Source organism: Danio rerio, chromosome 18 (assembly GCF_052040795.2).
Source record: "Danio rerio strain M-AB ecotype USA chromosome 18, GRCz13ab, whole genome shotgun sequence".
NCBI classification, from domain to species: Eukaryota; Metazoa; Chordata; class Actinopteri; order Cypriniformes; family Danionidae; genus Danio; species Danio rerio.
In genome coordinates this window covers 31,459,454-31,477,971 of record NC_141038.1, presented here as the reverse complement: position 1 = coordinate 31,477,971, position 18,518 = coordinate 31,459,454, and the positions used below count along the sequence as shown (strand labels likewise).

Here is an 18,518-nt window from a genome sequence, read left to right as displayed (position 1 = left end):
CTTTAGGCACTAAGCGGTTAGCCACGCCGGGCTGAGCAAAAAATATATATATAAAAAAAACGCACCACCCACAACATGATGTCTACCTTGTAGAACTGAGTAAAGTCTAGAGGAATGATTACTGAGGGCTATTACAAAATAAACAGCAATTAATTGCATATTTATTTTTTACAGTTAATAAAGCTATTCATAGAAGTACCAATTTTTGACACTGGTAATTTTTTACAAATAGGAATGTAGCTTAAGAAAACAAAATTTGTTTCTATTGTACTTTAAAGAAGGGTCAGATTCAGGTAAATACAGTGTCAAAATTGAATGCTGACTGAGCCAATACCTGCCTTACAGAGTTAGTTCAACCAAAAATGACAATTCTGTTAACTACTCATTTTGTCCCATGTTGTTCTAAATTTCTGACACTAACTCATCTTTGCAAGAAAAAATAAGGTATTTTAGAGAGAAATCTGAGATCTCCTTAATCTGCCATAGGCAGACTACAAAAAAGAAAAAAAAATCCTATATATAGTTAAGCTTAAAATGATAAAACATATATATACACACACACACTCTACTATTTATTTGGATATTTCCTGTTTATTTAATTAAAAATAATAAGAATAATTTCTTTGCTATTTTGTTACTTATTTACTCTGTCGTTGTTTATATACTTTATTACTGGACTGTCTATTTTTTTGGCACTGTAAATTAACTTAAATTTTGTCACCCATTATGGCAGCCGGCAGCAGACTTTAGCTCTCGACAGAGAGCTGCAACTTCATCCTTCCCTAGCTTTCTCAGTGTGTGTCTGTTTGTTGTCTTCTAAATAATGCTGTGAGTGCAGTTAGAGGAAGGGACGCCTTCTGCATCTGCACAGTGCGACCTTACTGCAAAACAATAATATTATTTATTTCTCATTTTAGTCAACAAAAATAAAGAGACATTTTAGCATAGTTTTTATTATGTAAACAACATTTGGTTTCATTCTTATTAATTACAATATTGCATATTTTAAATTTTATTATAAATTTTATTAATTGTCATCATCACACGACCAGCAATTTTGGTCAGGTCTTATTTTCGTCATGTGATAAAGGTTCATCGACTTAGATGTCTGTTAAATAGTTTTTGCTGACAAAGCAGCCCTACAAGTTCCATGTGCGTCATTGACCTGGCAAGCAGTAATGTGGTTGCAGACTATATGACAAAGAAACATGACAAAACAGAGCTGTCACCACTGGGGAAGCACCACTGCCACTCAACTATACATAACTTCACAAATACCTCACTCAAGATCCATTCCCAGTACTTTTCTGGTTGCTTTTTTTAATGGAACGGTTGCACACATGAGCCCGATAGCACACAGACACGTATTCTATTTATTCTACATTCTGACTGTATACACATTTTCTGGACATTTTACATATGCACACATGTTCATTTTCACATATACGTGCTATGTTTGCTTAGAGTTTTAGTCTTGTCTTTGCACTGCACCATAATCAGTTATGTGGTTGTCCCACCACAGAACACACACACAACTTGCAACTCACACCAGAACAGGTTCTACCTAAAACATACATATATTGTTTAGGGGACTGTCAAGTTTTGAGAACCACTGTTCTGTAAAGTTTGTTTAATTTTGAACAAATTTTTACTACATGATCTTTAGACCATTTTAATCAAAAACTTTACCAAAAAAATAAATAAATGGTTTAGTCAAACTGAGTCAGATGATATCCAATTTTCTTAGGTCAGCTATTTTGGCCATGGACCATTTTTAATTTGGCCAAAAATTCAAAGGCTGTAACTCTGCAATGCTTACACATATTGACATCAAACTTTAGTAGCTCTATTTCAATGATCTAGTTACAAAGTCTAAAGCGCATTTTAAGGATGGAAAAATATGGTCTAACAGGGTTGTGCTTATTCTCTTAATGAGTTATGGGTGTGTTTTGAGCATAATGTGCAATAAACCAGTCAGAGTCTCATCTCCCATTCCCTTTAAGAGTCAGATGCGTAGTGCCATGGCGCATTTGTTATTTACATGGTGGACTTTGTAAGTGGAAAAACTGACTGCTTCACTAGCAAGAAAACAGTTAAACAGATAATCAGCAGTGCAAGGATAAAGAACGAGCCTCCTTCATTCTGCCTTTTTATTTTTTCTTTACTTTATTTTTTTACTTTACTCCTTTACTTCCATGGAAAAGGAAATTGTGTTGTGCGCACTTCACTGAAGACATCCACTAGCCTACATTTATTTCATTTATTAAGCATAAAGATTTGTTTCAAAACTTTTTCAATATTCAGTAAACTGAAAAAAGCCCCCGACATGAAGAAGGCATGGAGGCAGTCGTTTTTATATTTAGGTGGAAAATAATAATTTTTGTAACATTTTAATTCTTTATTTTTTTCATATATAAATATATTTGTGTGTTGCTGTAAATCCTGTGTGTATTAAGCAATGTGTAAGCATTTGGACCCACACTGGCACACTAATGCGTTCTGCGCTGAACTTTAGACAAGCTTTCAGTTGGTCAATGGCGCTCACCCTACTGCTGAGTTCCGACTGCATGATTTTAACCCAGATTTAGACTCGCTGACAGGTTTTAAGAAATCGCAGACAAATGCCTGAAATCACAGACAAATCGGTGCTAGCTCACACGATTAACAATCACAAAATGTGAACTATAAGAGACGGGACCTGAGAGAATTGCCAATGAGTTGCTGATGCCTGTGAGATATTTGGCATGGTAATTATCTGGGCCTGTCAGCGATTCAAATCCTGTCGTGTGAAATGAGTTTTGACTGAAAAAGACATCGGCGATCGCCTACAGCCAATGAGAAAGCAGCATTCACTAGTGTGGGTACCTGCAGGCTAGCGGGAGGTAGGGGGAGAAGTTAAAAGCGCTCGTTTTTAGTTTATTTGGACCCAAGAAATGGAGGAAAACTAGTGGATATTTGAAAAAGAAAGTTGAGGAGAAATTGATAATTCCCCTCAAACCCAGGTGAGCAAATATGTACATTTTCTACCCCATTAAAGGCTTCTTTCTCGTTATGCAGTTTATAACAAAAGATATACTATGTGTTTTTGGTTGTGAGACGTAGTTTGGATGAAGTTGTCTGCGATTCTTCCTATTGTAAAGTCATGCAATGTGAAACGCCCTGTCTTCAATCCATCGTGCAGTGTAAACAAAGCAGCGACCAAATGCTAGCCCTGATAGCCAAGCAATGTGAAAACATCTGTGACACGATTACTTTGAAAATCATGCAGTCTGAACTCGGCATAAGTGTGTCATTGTCGTTCCCCAGACTAGAAAACTGCGCGGGACAAAATTTTGAATCCCGCTCCCGCCCGCACCCGCCAGGTTTTAGCCCAAACCCGACCGCTCCCACTTATATTAAGCATTTGTTGTCCCGCTGCCCAACCTGCCCCGTTTTCTACCCGCCGCGCTTTACAAAAGAACAAAACCGAAAATCACCCAGCTATACAGTCCAGACAGCCTATAACAAGCTGTCTGTATAAACACACACACAGCACCAAGCACACACACACAGACAAAGCTCTCTCTCTCTCATTCGCGCGCGCGCACTAACACACACACACACACACACGCACATGAGCACCAAGCACACACAGGCAAAGCTCTCTCTCATTTGCACACACACAGACACCTCTCATTTGCGCGCGCACACATACACACACACACAGCAACAAACAAGCTAAACACAGCATCGCGCGATTTCATTTACACACATACATACGCGTGCTCGCTCGGGAGTCGGGAGCGATATTGCTAGACAGCCCGCTCCCGTCCCAAATTAAACCCGTTACCGACCGCTCCCGCGATTTATTTGGAAATTTATTTGGAAATGCAGACCTTTCCCCCAGATTGACCACATCTTGCACATTTGGTAACAGCACCACCCACTGGTTAATAATTATAAATCATTAATTAACTTTTACAAATGAAGCATAAAAAATGTAATAACCTTTGATTGCATGTCCTTATTTATTTTTTTATTTTTTGTCTCAAATTATTCCTTGGGTCTTGCTGACAGCACAAACATAAATTATGCAACAATCAGCCAATCTTCCTGAATCAGATTATCTTTGGATCATGCTGCAAATTTAGAACATGTGTCGATAGATGAACCATTTTTTGTTTACTGCACTGAAAAAAACTGCACTGTTGGTATGATGTTAAACTACATCTGAGGTTGTTTCTCTGCAATGCTTAACACATTGAAACAAAATTGTGGTGTCATTATTACCTGTCATGACCACACCATGTAAACTTTGTAACAGTGCCATCTATTGGTCAAATGCAATACACAGTTGACACATTATAAGTAATTCAAATGTTTTTTTTTTTTGCCAGTTGCTCTGGTGCTGGGTGCCAATGAATGATTCATGCCAATCGACTGCTTTGCCCATTCTGCCTCTGAAATTATGTATCTGTGTTATTTAGATGAAGCACTGACTATATTGTTTTCAGTTGAAATACTGTTATTACTGTTGCTTCTAAGGTTGAACAATGAAGAGTTCAAGTGAAGAGAAATGGGAAAAAGTGAACTACAGTAAAGTCTACAGGCCTGTAAACAACTATGACTTTTAAAAAAAGTACTTATGGTACAGTTGAATCATTGTGGGGGAAAAAGTATAAATAATAATAAAACATGTTTTAAATATAAACCAGTAGCACACTTGCTACCATAGTAAACTAAATCTTACTTAACATATTTGTATCTCAAAGCAAACTGACACATCCCCACATTTTTGGCCTCTTTGTTGTCATCCTCTTAGCTGTACTAGTGTAAGGTCTGGCTTTTTTTTATGTCACATGTCTCTCTCTGCGTCTTCTCTGTTTAGCAGTGCCATTTAACAAACTGCTGTGCTCTGTAAGGAGGTTTTGTGGAGCTTGTATTCTGAGGTGTTGACCTTGGCCCTTGAGTCATCTTAGACCTCTGACTTTATAGATCTCATCTCTGTCTCATTATGGAGGGGCACTTCCCCTTTAGTCAATGTGCATTGCTTGAGTGCCTCATTTTGCATACATGAGCAAGCTCATTCCATTATTTATTAGCATGACAAAAACTCAGACAGGCCCTTCTCTCCTTACATCAGAACCGTTTTATAAACTTTTTATTTTAAATATAGTTTTGCAGAATTCCTTAAGTAATAAAAAACTAAAAATGATCTCAGGGCTTTTAGGTTCATAAAATCAACAAATTGCAATCAATTAAAATTAAATTGTAAATATTTATGTCTGTTTTGCCAATTGGCTAAGGTAATCATGATATGAGAAAACAAACTGGCCTAGATCTTTTGGGATAAGACATACACCAATATACAGTATATTGTGATAAAGAATGTGCAAAACATTGATATCATGGGCATTTTAAAATACTATGAATAATTATTTAATATTTAAACTTTCAGAGTGCTTTTAAAGAATATTCATAGTATTTGCAGATGTAACAGCACAAACATCACAAAATGCTTGAAGTTTGGAATAATCGGTTGGTTTAATAGTTTAAACTTTAACACTTTCAAATGTTAATCTGGTCTACTACATGCTGAAATAATGATAGAAAATTTTGTAATTATTTATAGGGCTCTTGTATGTTTACATTGTGCAATAAAACTACAATAGTTCGCATTAGTTTATTTAACGGAACTAACAATGAAAACTACTTTGCTTTTATTAATCTTAGGTGATGGTAATAAGTTAATGCCTAATAGTGCATTAGAGTCGTAATCTGATTACAAGTCAAATTGTTTTATTAAATTGAGTTAATATCAAAAATCGAGTTGTATTTTCAAAATAATATTAAATCTGGCCTTTTCTCATTGTTGAATTTAGTCCATTAACTAACATTTACTAATGAGACTTTATTGTAAAATTACCTATTGTAATTGTTATTACTTGGAGTTTAATATGGCTAAACATTTGTTTACTTTGAATATGTCAATAATATTGATATATTTTTAATATTAAACTTGTTTAAAGTAACCCCTTTTTTATATCCTGATAATACAGTGTGTGTATTGTGTATTAACAGAGCCCCTCCTTAAGAGGGAGCCTTCAAAGCACAAAAAGTGTACTTTTGTTCAAAACTAATAAAAGGGCTGTATGCACAGCAAGTGTTTGTCAGCCACTGATAACTTTCAGTGAAAGGGTTATCTGACTATTCATTGTCATAGCATTCCTTTTACAGCATTGACAATGTAATTTAATTAAAATACTATCACTGACATAAACTTCAGCATTAATTTAGTTGTTCAAGCAACAACATGAAAGACTGTTTAAATGCAAGCACCATTGTGAGAAGCAGGCATGTGCAGAAACTGAAAATACTGTGATAAAAAAAGTCCATATTTTAAAGACAAGGTATTGAACATTGTAATTATATGCAGTGCTTCTTGTCCAACATGAAACCACTCTATTTGTATTTCAATTAGGCAGTAAAGATTATTATTTTGAAACAAATCAGATTTTATAATGGAATGACAGTTTAATGTAAGCCCCTGAGCTGGCTTAGTTAAAATTAAAAGTACAGTGTATACAGTGCATCCGGAAAGTATCCATAGCGCTTCTTTTCCCACATTTTTTATTTTTTTATTTTACAGCCTTATTCAATTCATTTATTTCCTCAAAATTCTACACACAGTACCCCATAATGACAACTTGAAAAAAGATTTTTGGAAATTGTTGCAAATTTATTAAAAATAAAAAAACTTGAAAAATCACATAAGTATCAGTATTTACAGGCTTTGCTCAATACTTTCTTGATGCACCTTTGGCAGCAATTACAGCCTCAAGTCTTTTTGAATATGATGCCACAAGCTTGGCACACCTGTCTTTGAGATTTCTTGCACATTCCTCTTTGCAATACCTCTCAAGCTCTATCTGGTTGGATGGGAAGCAACAGTGTGCAATCATTTTCAGATCTCTCAAGAATTGTTCAATGGGATTAAGGTCAGGGCTCTCAAGGACATTCACCGAGTTGTGAAGCCACTCCACTGATATTTTGGCAGTGTGCTTTGGGTCATTGTCCTGTTAGAAGATGAACCGTCACCCCAGTCTGATGTCAAGAGCACTCTGAAGCAGGTTTTCATTCAGCATGTCTTTGTACATTAATGCATTCATCTTTCCCTCTATCCTGACTAGTCTTCCAGTTCTGTCTCGGCAGTCTACAGACAATTCCTTTGTCTTCATGCTTGGTTTGTGCTTTGACATGCACTGTCAACCCTGGGACCTTATATAGACAGGTATATGACTTTTCAAATCATGTCCAATTAACTGAATTTTCCACAGGTAAACTCCAATTAAGCTACTGAAGCATCTCAAGAATGATCAAACAGAATGTACCTGAGCTCATTTTAGAGCTTCACAGCAAAGGCTGTAAATACTTATGTACATGTGGTTTTTCAGGTTTTTTTTTTATTTTCAATAAATTTGCAACAATTAAAAAATATATATATTTTTTCACATTGTCATTATGGGGTATTGTGTGTAAAATTCTGATAAAAAATGAATTTGATACATTTTGGAATAAGGCTGTAAAAATGTGGAAAATGTGAAGCGCTATGAATACTTTCCGGATGCACTTTGTGAATGTAATGTAATCCCATTGATGCTTCAATTCATTAAATAATTATATATATATATATATATATATATATATATATATATATATATATATATATATATATATATTTTTTTTTTTTTTTTTTTTTTGTGAATAAAAAGGTAATAACCTCATTGATTGGCAGCAAGGGTATTCAGCATATTACAAAATTGATTGACAGTTTACTGATATGTACTGATATTATTTTTTACATTTCACATTTTAAAAAGGGAAAACAACAACAAGTAATGTTTACTTTAATAAACTGAGAGAATGTAAACATTTGGGCAGTTTTATTTAAGTGTTAAATTGGGTACAACATAGGGCCCATTTACAACAGACTATTCCTGACCCACCATCAAGTGCCATGGGATTCCTCAACCTGCAACAACAACATGATCAATAACCAGAACTGTTAATCAATGGCATTCTAAATAAGCATTGACTGGAGATACAAGGTTAGCCAGGTTTATTGGTTTACATTAAGCAAAACAACATAATGGAAGAAGCTCCCTGGCAGGTCAAGACCTATTCTCAGTGTCTCCACTGCCTGTTACCTTCTGTCAATATGGTCTGACATTCTCAGATCATATCTGTCTTTTCATGTCCATCCTGCTGGCTTTTTCCAGCACTGCCAAGTCTTTTTTAATAATGTACAGTAGTCAACATATGAAGTCGACCAAAAAAGTTTTTTTAAAATTGTCCTTAATTGTTTTAGGACAACTTTGATGAAATGTTTTGATCAAGTTCAAATGTTGACTATTGTATAGAAACCTCATGCCTCTTGTTGGCAGTGGACTAACAATAGTCTGTCCTTATGTGTCCTTCATTAGTGTCCAATTTGCCAAGCTCCCAAACATACTTAGCTAATAAGAATGCAGTGTAGTGCCCACTACATTTATTTAGTGACAGCCCACAGAATGGTTGTCAATAATGGCTTTAACTAGCTAATTTCAAGCATTGCACACGACCAGAGAAAGGCACAAAATGAGTGGCCAAGAATTTGAAATTCCATTTGTTAATTATGTAGTTATTATGACAATAATTTTTCTGATTAATCATTCTATTTAGAAGTCAACATATCAATTTTAATAGTACAGTTAATGTAAAGAACTTCTTTAGTGGAACTTCTACAACAAATTTTAGATCAAATAACCAAAGAGAATTTGTTAAATTTAACCGAGTTCAAACAAATAAAGAAGCGGATCCTTTGGTATAGACACAGGAATAGTTAATTTGGTAACGGAACTTAATTCTTTCATGTGTTACAGTATATAATGTTTTTAGTTATACCTTCCAGTTAGCAGATGAAGATGCATTAGGGGAGCAACAATCCTTATTGTAAACTAAGATTTGTTACCAAAAAGTTGCACACAATGTTACTCTTTTTATTTGTTTCTAACTCCAACCACTTGTCTCCATCTTGCACGTCTTAACCTTCCTGGAGAAAGTAAAAAAAAAATCATTTTGAAAACGAAATGCATTGATTTTATTTTTTTGCTGTTTGAAACAACTAACACTCATTTGGGGGATGGTGGGTCTATAGCGGGGGGGGGTCTTTGGAACGACTGCTGGCAAACGCTATGGATGAGCTCACCGGGGGCGTTGGTTAGACCCAGGGGAGAGCCCACCAAGCCATGCCCGGATAGAGACCACTATCCCCGGCATGACCCGCGCCTGGAGGGGGGGTAAGGCGTCCCTGAGTTTCGCTGACCTGCCGTTGAGTTTACGATAACAGACACATATGAAGGACTTAGTGCAATTTTCGATTTCGCGGTTGATCGAACCAGGCCCCAAAGGCGTTCAAAGTAGCCCCAGGAGATGCGTTCGAACCCGGGGGAGCTAGGTGCGCGTTACTGCCCTGGTTCAGCCAAAGACCCAGGCCTCAAAGGCATTCAAAGCAGCCCCAGGAGATGCGCTCGAACCCGGGGGAGCTAGGTGCGCGCTACTGCCCTGGTTCAGCCAAAGACCCAGGCCTCAATGGCATTCAAAGAAGCCCCAGGAGATGCGCTCGAACCCGGGGGAGCTAGGTGCGCGTTACTGCCCTGGTTCAGCCAAAGACCCAGGCCTCAAAGGCATTCAAAGCAGCCCCAGGAGATGCGCTCGAACCCGGGGGAGCTAGGTGCGCGCTACTGCCCTGGTTCAGCCAAAGACCCAGGCCTCAATGGCATTCAAAGAAGCCCCAGGAGATGCGCTCGAACCCGGGGGAGCTAGGTGCGCGTTACTGCCCTGGTTCAGCCAAAGACCCAGACCTCAAAGGCAATCAAAGAAGCCCCAGGAGATGCGCTCGAACCCGGGGGAGCTAGGTGCGCGCTACTGCCCTGGTTCAGCCAAAGACCCAGGCCTCAAAGGCATTCAAAGAAGCCCCAGGAGATGCGCTCGAACCTGGGGGAGCTAGGTGCGCGCTACTGCCCTGGTTCAGCCAAAGACCCAGGCCTCAATGGCATTCAAAGAAGCCCCAGGAGATGCGTTCGAACCCGGGGGAGCTAGGTGCGCGTTACTGCCCTGGTTCAGCCAAAGACCCAGGCCTCAAAGGCATTCAAAGAAGCCCCAGGAGATGCGCTCGAACCCGGGGGAGCTAGGTGCGCGCTACTGCCCTGGTTCAGCCAAAGACCCAGGCCTCAAAGGCAATCAAAGAAGCCCCAGGAGATGCGTTCGAACCCGGGGGAGCTAGGTGCGCGTTACTGCCCTGGTTCAGCCAAAGACCCAGGCCTCAAAGGCATTCAAAGAAGCCCCAGGAGATGCGCTCGAACCCGGGGGAGCTAGGTGCGCGTTACTGCCCTGGTTCAGCCAAAGACCCAGGCCTCAAAGGCATTCAAAGAAGCCCCAGGAGATGCGCTCGAACCCGGGGGAGCTAGGTGCGCGTTAATGCCCTGGTTCAGCCAAAGACCCAGGCCTCAAAGGCATTCAAAGAAGCCCCAGGAGATGCGCTCGAACCCGGGGGAGCTAGGTGCGCGTTACTGCCCTGGTTCAGCCAAAGACCCAGGCCTCAAAGGCATTCAAAGAAGCCCCAGGAGATGCGCTCGAACCCGGGGGAGCTAGGTGCGCGTTACTGCCCTGGTTCAGCCAAAGACCCAGGCCTCAAAGGCAATCAAAGAAGCCCCAGGAGATGCGTTCGAACCCGGGGGAGCTAGGTGCGCGTTACTGCCCTGGTTCAGCCAAAGACCCAGGCCTCAAAGGCGTTCAAAGAAGCCCCAGGAGATGCGCTCGAACCCGGGGGAGCTAGGGGTCCATGTCTGAGCTGCTAACCCGTCTCCCAGCGTCCGTCACCCCGCAGCAAACATAAGACCCCATCGCTGACGGAGGCTAGAACGACGTCCGGCTGGTGCCCCATACACGAGCCCAGGGCCGGTGGTGACCCATTCACAAACCCAAGGACCGATTGGGCCACCAGCGGTACGTCTTGGCCAGTTGGGTCACCAGCAGCACGTCTGTCTGATCCATGCGGTTTGGAGGAGTTAGTGTCCCCGGGCTTAATAGTGGGGTGCCCGGGCACGGCTGGTGATTAGGTGCAAATCTGGAGGGTCCTTTGGAACCAGCACTTGCCGCCGGAGGGTGTGTGTACCTCGGGCAGTGCGCACAGGGCACAGCCCCCCCCCACCGCTGGATCTCAGAGGCCCCAGGCCAGGGAGAGGGGCTGGGCTCGCTCCCCAAGGAGGGTGTGTGTTTTTCGGGCAGTGCGCGAAGGGCACAGGCCCCCCCACCGCTGGATCTCAGAGGCCCCAGGCCAGGGAGAGGGGCTGGGCTCGCTCCCCAAGGAGGGTGTGTGTTTCTCGGGCAGTGCGAGCAGGGCACAGGCCCCCCCCACCGCTGGATCTCAGAGGCCCCAGGCCAGGGAGAGGGGCTGGGCTCGCTCCCCAAGGAGGGTGTGTGTACCTCGGGCAGTGCGCGAAGGGCACAGGCCCCCCCACCGCTGGATCTCAGAGGCCCCAGGCCAGGGAGAGGGGCTGGGCTCGCTCCCCAAGGAGGGTGTGTGTTTCTCGGGCAGTGCGCGAAGGGCACAGGCCCCCCCACCGCTGGATCTCAGAGGCCCCAGGCCAGGGAGAGGGGCTGGGCTCGCTCCCCAAGGAGGGTGTGTGTTTCTCGGGCAGTGCGCGAAGGGCACAGGCCCCCCCACCGCTGGATCTCAGAGGCCCCAGGCCAGGGAGAGGGGCTGGGCTCGCTCCCCAAGGAGGGTGTGTGTTTCTCGGGCAGTGCGCGCAGGGCACAGGCCCCCCCACCGCTGGATCTCAGAGGCCCCAGGCCAGGGAGAGGGGCTGGGCTCGCTCCCCAAGGAGGGTGTGTGTACCTCGGGCAGTGCGCGAAGGGCACAGGCCCCCCCACCGCTGGATCTCAGAGGCCCCAGGCCAGGGAGAGGGGCTGGGCTCGCTCCCCAAGGAGGGTGTGTGTTTCTCGGGCAGTGCGCGAAGGGCACAGGCCCCCCCACCGCTGGATCTCAGAGGCCCCAGGCCAGGGAGAGGGGCTGGGCTCGCTCCCCAAGGAGGGTGTGTGTTTCTCGGGCAGTGCGCGCAGGGCACAGGCCCCCCCACCGCTGGATCTCCGAGGCCCCAGGCCAGGGAGAGGGGCTGGGCTCGCTCCCCAAGGAGGGTGTGTGTTTCTCGGGCAGTGCGCGAAGGGCACAGGCCCCCCCACCGCTGGATCTCAGAGGCCCCAGGCCAGGGAGAGGGGCTGGGCTCGCTCCCCAAGGATGGTGTGTGTTTCTCGGGCAGTGCGCGAAGGGCACAGGCCCCCCCACCGCTGGATCTCAGAGGCCCCAGGCCAGGGAGAGGGGCTGGGCTCGCTCCCCAAGGAGGGTGTGTGTTTCTCGGGCAGTGCGCGCAGGGCACAGGCCCCCCCACCGCTGGATCTCAGAGGCCCCAGGCCAGGGAGAGGGGCTGGGCTCGCTCCCCAAGGAGGGTGTGTGTTTCTCGGGCAGTGCGCGAAGGGCACAGGCCCCCCCCACCGCTGGATCTCAGAGGCCCCAGGCCAGGGAGAGGGGCTGGGCTCGCTCCCCAAGGAGGGTGTGTGTTTCTCGGGCAGTGCGCGAAGGGCACAGGCCCCCCCCACCGCTGGATCTCAGAGGCCCCAGGCCAGGGAGAGGGACTGGGCTCGCTCCCCAAGGAGGGTGTGTGTTTCTCGGGCAGTGCACGAAGGGCACAGGCCCCCCCACCGCTGGATCTCAGAGGCCCCAGGCCAGGGAGAGGGGCTGGGCTCGCTCCCCAAGGAGGGTGTGTGTTTCTCGGGCAGTGCGCGCAGGGCACAGGCCCCCCCACCGCTGGATCTCAGAGGCCCCAGGCCAGGGAGAGGGGCTGGGCTCGCTCCCCAAGGAGGGTGTGTGTACCTCGGGCAGTGCGCGAAGGGCACAGGCCCCCCCACCGCTGGATCTCAGAGGCCCCAGGCCAGGGAGAGGGGCTGGGCTCGCTCCCCAAGGAGGGTGTGTGTTTCTCGGGCAGTGCGCGAAGGGCACAGGCCCCCCCACCGCTGGATCTCAGAGGCCCCAGGCCAGGGAGAGGGGCTGGGCTCGCTCCCCAAGGAGGGTGTGTGTACCTCGGGCAGTGCGCGCAGGGCACAGGCCCCCCCCACCGCTGGATCTCAGAGGCCCCATCAATGGTTCACCAGCGGCTCCATCAATGGTTCACCAGCGGCACATCTTTACGCATCTAGCGCCAAAGGTCCAACAGGAATACGTTATGCCTGGCGCTCACCGGGGCGTTGGTTAGACCCAGGCCCGAGCCCACCAAACCATGCCCGACGGGAGACCACCCTTCCCGGCCTACTTGTCGGGACGTCCCGCGCCTGGAGGTTTTTGCCCGAGACCCACAATCTCTGACCTGCCATCAGGTTTTCGGGGAAGGCGAAGAAATATGGACTTAGTCTCTGACAGTCCAGTCGCCAGACCCCACGGTGACTGATCGATAGGAGCTAGTGTGGCGCCCCAGGGGCTAGGCCCCCACCCAGGCCCCCCAAAGCACCAATGGGGTCGGCCTCTATGGGTGTGGCAGATCCTCCCCGTCCTGGGCGCTCTATCAGGGAGGCGTGGGGGTGTCCCTCCGCACACAGCGCCCCCCCTTCCCGCCCTGATCTGTGGGTAAAGGACCCAAATGGCCCGTCTGGCTAAATGACCCAGAGCTTGTCTGCTGCTCAGCCCGCCCGCCAGCCCGCCCCCCATGGACTCCGTTTCCCCCGCGCCGATACTCGGCCCATGCCCCCGCCCCACGCCCCTCGCCCTGCGAGGGCTGGGGGATGTTCGGTGGGTTCGGTCGAGTCACCCGACGTGGTGAATCGAGGCCCCAGGTGCAGCGTAGGGAACGAGCTGGTGTGGGCTTCGATTCTACCCCCGCCCGAGTGTGTGCGTCTGCATCCCGTCCGTCCGCCCGCAACGCCGCCCACCCCCTGGGTTTATCCTTGCTGGCTCCCGGCTGACCCCCACCCCAGCCTACCCTGCTCCCGGGGGAGTGAGGGTGGTTGGTTGGGAGGGGAAGCTAGTGGACTCCGGCGAGGTGAAACGTGCCAGGGTCAGTGGTGCCGGGGTTACGGGCTGTCTGGACCCCCCTTTCGATGGTTGGTGCGTATCCCATGTTGGTTGTAGCAGGTCGCAAAAGCTCCCGCGGCTGGCGCGTGTGGAGCTGCCCCCTCCCCCCCAAAAAACGCCGCATGTTCGATGGGGCTCAAACAATCCCCACTTTGGGGTGGAAAAAGTGAACGAGAAAGGCTCCCGCTGGCCAGAACAGCAAAATGAAGGGGGGATAGGGAGTGAGGTGGGACACCCCTTCCCCAACTCGAGTCGTGACAAGAGAGAGAGGTGTCGAACCGCTGACCGGGGCAACGATGAAGGGACGGTGGGGTGCATTGTTTAACGGGACACCCCCTCTGGTTCCTTTGAAAAGGGGGGAAGGGAGTGAGGTGGACACCCCTCTCCCCCCTACTTGAGAAGTCGTAACAAAAGAAGGCTTGAACCGAATGGATCTCCTTAGGGCATCGGCTTACACCTCCTGGTGCGGGGGGGTGTCCTTCCCCTTTAAGAAATACGGGTCCACCAACGTCATGACGCGGAAGTGGACGCCGCCTCCGGCCGCTTATTAACCGCCGCACGTGGCGTGCGGGCCCCTTTCCCCCTCTGCATTGGCTCTAGCACGGTCATGGCTGAATGTGCCCTATGCTTCAACGTCTACAGCCGGCTTGCGCCTCACCTGACGGCCGTTCACAAGGTGGCCAACTCGGACGAGAAGCGGCTGCTGCTCGCGCTGGCCGCCGGCCGCGTGGACACACGGAAGACACCGTGCCCGGTCCCGGGCTGTCGCCGGACGCCAGCCCGCCTAGACAGGCACTTGAGGCAGCACGCGGAGCTCTCGACCTCGGGAAGGAAAGAGGCCATGGGGAGGGCGAAACGCCGGAAAGTAGCTCGGGAGTTGCAGTGGCTGCGGTCCACCCAGCCTGCAATCCCTGTCGTGTCCCAGCTAGCATCGTCCTCCGAGGGGGAGCGGGACTCGGAGGACCCAGAGGCCGGCCGCCCGTGCGCCGACCGCGGCTGCAGGCGCGCCACCGAGCGCATACAGGCTCAGCTCACGGACCTGGGGAAACAGGTTACCAAGATGCGGTCCACCCTGCTCCAAATCACACGCCTCTACCGGGAGCTAAGGAAGGGAGAAGGGGGGAGAAGGAGGAGGAAGAGGGCCAGGAGAACCAGGTCGCCTCCTGCACCACCGCCTCCCGGGCGAGGGGCGGCCGGAGGTCCGACGCCCCCCGAGCCTCCGGAGGCTTTGGAACCCACTGCCTACCCGTTCCCGGACCACGTCCCCGCGCTGAGTTGAGTATATTTCAGGCACGTCACTGTCGCTCTGCTGGGTGTGTGGCTTCGGGGAAGTTGACTCTTGGTTGTGCTCGTTCCACAGACCTTCTCTTGGGGGAGTTCGAAGGATACCAACTGGGCAGCGAGCCCACCCCCCGCCTGCGGAACAACGTCACTTCGAAGCTGGGGAGAATCAAAGCCTTCCTTGGTTACATGGCAAGGGGCACCGCGGAGCCAGGGGACTTCCTTTTCCTCAACCAACCAGCCCGAATCCGAGCGTGGGCCGCCCTGCTAGGTCAGACGCGCATGGCCGAGCCCACCAGGCAGCACTACCTGAAGAACGTGGCTCAGTTCCTGGACTACCTCTCGGAGACGCCGCCGGCCGCCTGTCAGCTCTCCAGCACGGCTCTGGTTCTGATTCGAAGGGAGGTCAGAGCCCTCATCCGCGGCATACGCCGGCGTGTCGTCGTGCACGAGGTAAGGACCAAGCAGGCGAAGGAAAGCCGACTGATCCCCAAGGCCAGCCTGGTGCGCTGTCACCGGACCGCTGGGAGGAAAATTCCCGCCCTGCTAGGTAAGCAAGCCCTTCCGCCGTTCCAGTGATTCCCCCTGTTCGTTCTTCCGGGGCACCAACAGCCCTTGGTTCATCCAGCCACGTCTGTCTGCCCCTCTCCCCCGTGAATGGGACTCATTCGGGGGGGAAGGGGGGCAGACAGACGTGGCTGGATGAACCAACGGCTGCTGGTGGCCTAGGTTTAATTTCCTCTCTGTGTCACCAGCAGTTCTTGGTTCATCCAGCCACGTCTGTCTGCCCCTCTCCCCCGCCAATGGGACTCATTCGGGGAGAAGGGGGGCAGAGAGACGTGGCTGGATGAACAAAGAGCTGCTGGTGGCCCGGAGAGGAAATGTTCGTTTCTTCTTCAGGGGCACCAGCAGTTCTTGGTTCATCCAGCCACGTCTGTCTGCCCCTCTGCCCCGCCTTCCGGTGGGAAGGGGGGCAGACAGACGTGGCCTGGTGAACCAAGAACTGCTGGTGCCCCTGAAGAAGAAACGAACATTTCCTCTCCGGGCCACCAGCAGCTCTTGGTTGAGCTGCTGGTGCCCCGGAGAACAGGTCACCAGCAGCCAAGAGCTGTTGGTGACCCAGAGAGGAAATAGAACCGTCGGTGGTCTAATCTGTCTAATGTCCTTCACCAGATAGCCTCGAATCCAACCCAAGCACTAGGCAACAGTGGCGCTTCTATGGCTCCATCTCTGGGCACCGCTGTGGAGTCTTCCAGAATCTCACAATCCAGGAGGTTGAAGAGGCCTCCAGAAGCCCCGACGAGTCTGCTTATGTCATTAACGTGAGTATGGCGCAAGTAAGGTGGGGGTCACCAGTAGCATGCTCTCTCACTCACTCACTCACTCACTGCTTGTTCTCTGATGGCAGATTACCACTCACAAAACAAACAGAGCCTTTGGGGCGGCTCAGCTGTCCCTAAACAGGGAGGAATACAGCTGGTTCCGCAGGTTTTTGGCGGAGGGAGCCAGGCTACCTATTTCTTTTTCACTTCCAGAGCCAGTCCTTGTCGGACCCTGAACAAGTACTTTCAGTCTGCTTGGCTCAGTATGGGCCTTCCAGGCAAACCCACCTTTACTGACGTACGCACTGCAATCGCGACCCATGTGAGTAGCCATTGTGACGCCCCTGTAACTACCAGCGGCGGCTTCGATCCTAATCAAGCTTCTGTCTCTCTCCGACGCAGGAAAAGAATGCACACTCTTCAGAGGATCGCCGCAAGGTGGCGCAATTCATGTGCCATGACACTTCAACCTCAGATAAGTTCTACGCACTTCACCTCGGACCTCTCCAAGCACGCGAGCGCCGCAGACTCTTTGAAAGGGCCCTGGTGGAGGAGGAGGAGGAGGAGGAGGAGGATGGGGAGGCAGCGGGCACTGAAAGCCCCCCGCGGAAAGGGCGCAAGAGGACAGAGACTTCCGTCTCTCCCCTGGTAAAAATCACATTCTCTTTGGCGTGGACAGCAGAACGTGTGGCATTGGCTAACTGCCCTTTATGTGTCTCTTTTCCAGGAGGGAACCAGCAGGAGGACGCTGCCATGGCGCCCTGCCAGGGGGAAAAGCCAGGGCGCTCGCCCGCTCGAACAAACAGAAGACTCTGAATCGTCCTGAATAAATATTGTACAACTTAACGGTCAAATGGTGTTCAGTGTCTTCATTATTCCTTTTATTTATTATCTGTGTGGTAAAAGTAAATTCAGTGGGGACAAAAATGAGCCCTGTCTTCTTAGTTCAACGCTGTATGCCTGCTGCGTCCAGGTCCTGCCTTGGCTACGTTCCGATTGGGACAGATTAGCCCTAACTTGTGTGTTAAAAGTGTCACGTGGGATGCCCTCGTCCAGGTTCTGCCTTGGCTACGTTCCAATTGGGACAAACTATCCCTGCCTTGTGTGTTAAAAGTGACTCGCGGGACGCCCCCGTCCAGGTTCAGCCTTGGTTGATAGCTCATAGGGAGAATGAATCCCTTTTGCACCACAAGGGGGTGATGGGCTGGACAAATCTGTCCAGGTCTGCAAATGCTTTGAACGCCCAGAAGGCCTTGAGTCCAATTCTGTATATTAGCAAGCTTCTCCCGGGACAGCTCGGTCCTTAGAGATGCATGAATAGGTCAGGACAGGGCAGCTGTGGAGTGGAGGTTAACTTTATGGAGGAGGGCCAAAGCTATGTCTAGATTCCAGCTCCAACTCACACCTGCTTGGACATTTTTGTCATTGTGCAGAGCTGTGGCAAACCCAGCACTTCAACCAATGCTCCATCGTGGTTTTGTCCATGGTCTCTCTTCCTAGAAATTTTATCATGCCCAGTAAGATTAGATAATTCAGACGTGTTTGATTAGGGTAGAAGTTTGCAGAAATTTGCAGAATAGTGGGCCTCCAGGAGCATGACTGAGCACCGATGTTTTAATTTGTTCTTTGAATTTGTTTTCTTTGATTCTAATTCCCACATGTTTTAATTTGGTTAGTCATTGTTTCAGTAAAGGTTTACTAAGCAATATGATAAAGGTGCTTTTGACAAAAGTGAGACCAAGTCACAAAAAACTTTTCAGCCAATCATAAGTAAG

At 48.5% G+C, this 18,518-nt stretch overlaps 1 protein-coding gene across 1 annotated transcript; it reads left to right on the top strand.

Moving 5' to 3' along the window:
* Positions 1-14,743: 14,743 nt before the first annotated feature.
* Positions 14,744-17,597, top strand: LOC137488233 (uncharacterized). The gene is made up of 4 exons (XM_087293238.1): positions 14,744-16,743; positions 16,830-17,065; positions 17,146-17,391; positions 17,471-17,597. The coding sequence occupies exon 1, from the start codon at positions 14,756-14,758 to the stop codon at positions 15,998-16,000; it is 1,245 nt and encodes a 414-aa protein (XP_087149364.1). The 5' UTR covers positions 14,744-14,755; the 3' UTR covers positions 16,001-16,743; positions 16,830-17,065; positions 17,146-17,391; positions 17,471-17,597.
* Positions 17,598-18,518: the final 921 nt, after the last annotated feature.

Bases quoted from the DNA above. Each gene is read 5' to 3' on its own strand.
- LOC137488233 (XM_087293238.1), top strand. From the start codon at position 14,756: ATGTGCCCTATGCTTCAACGTCTACAGCCGGCTTGCGCCTCACCTGAC.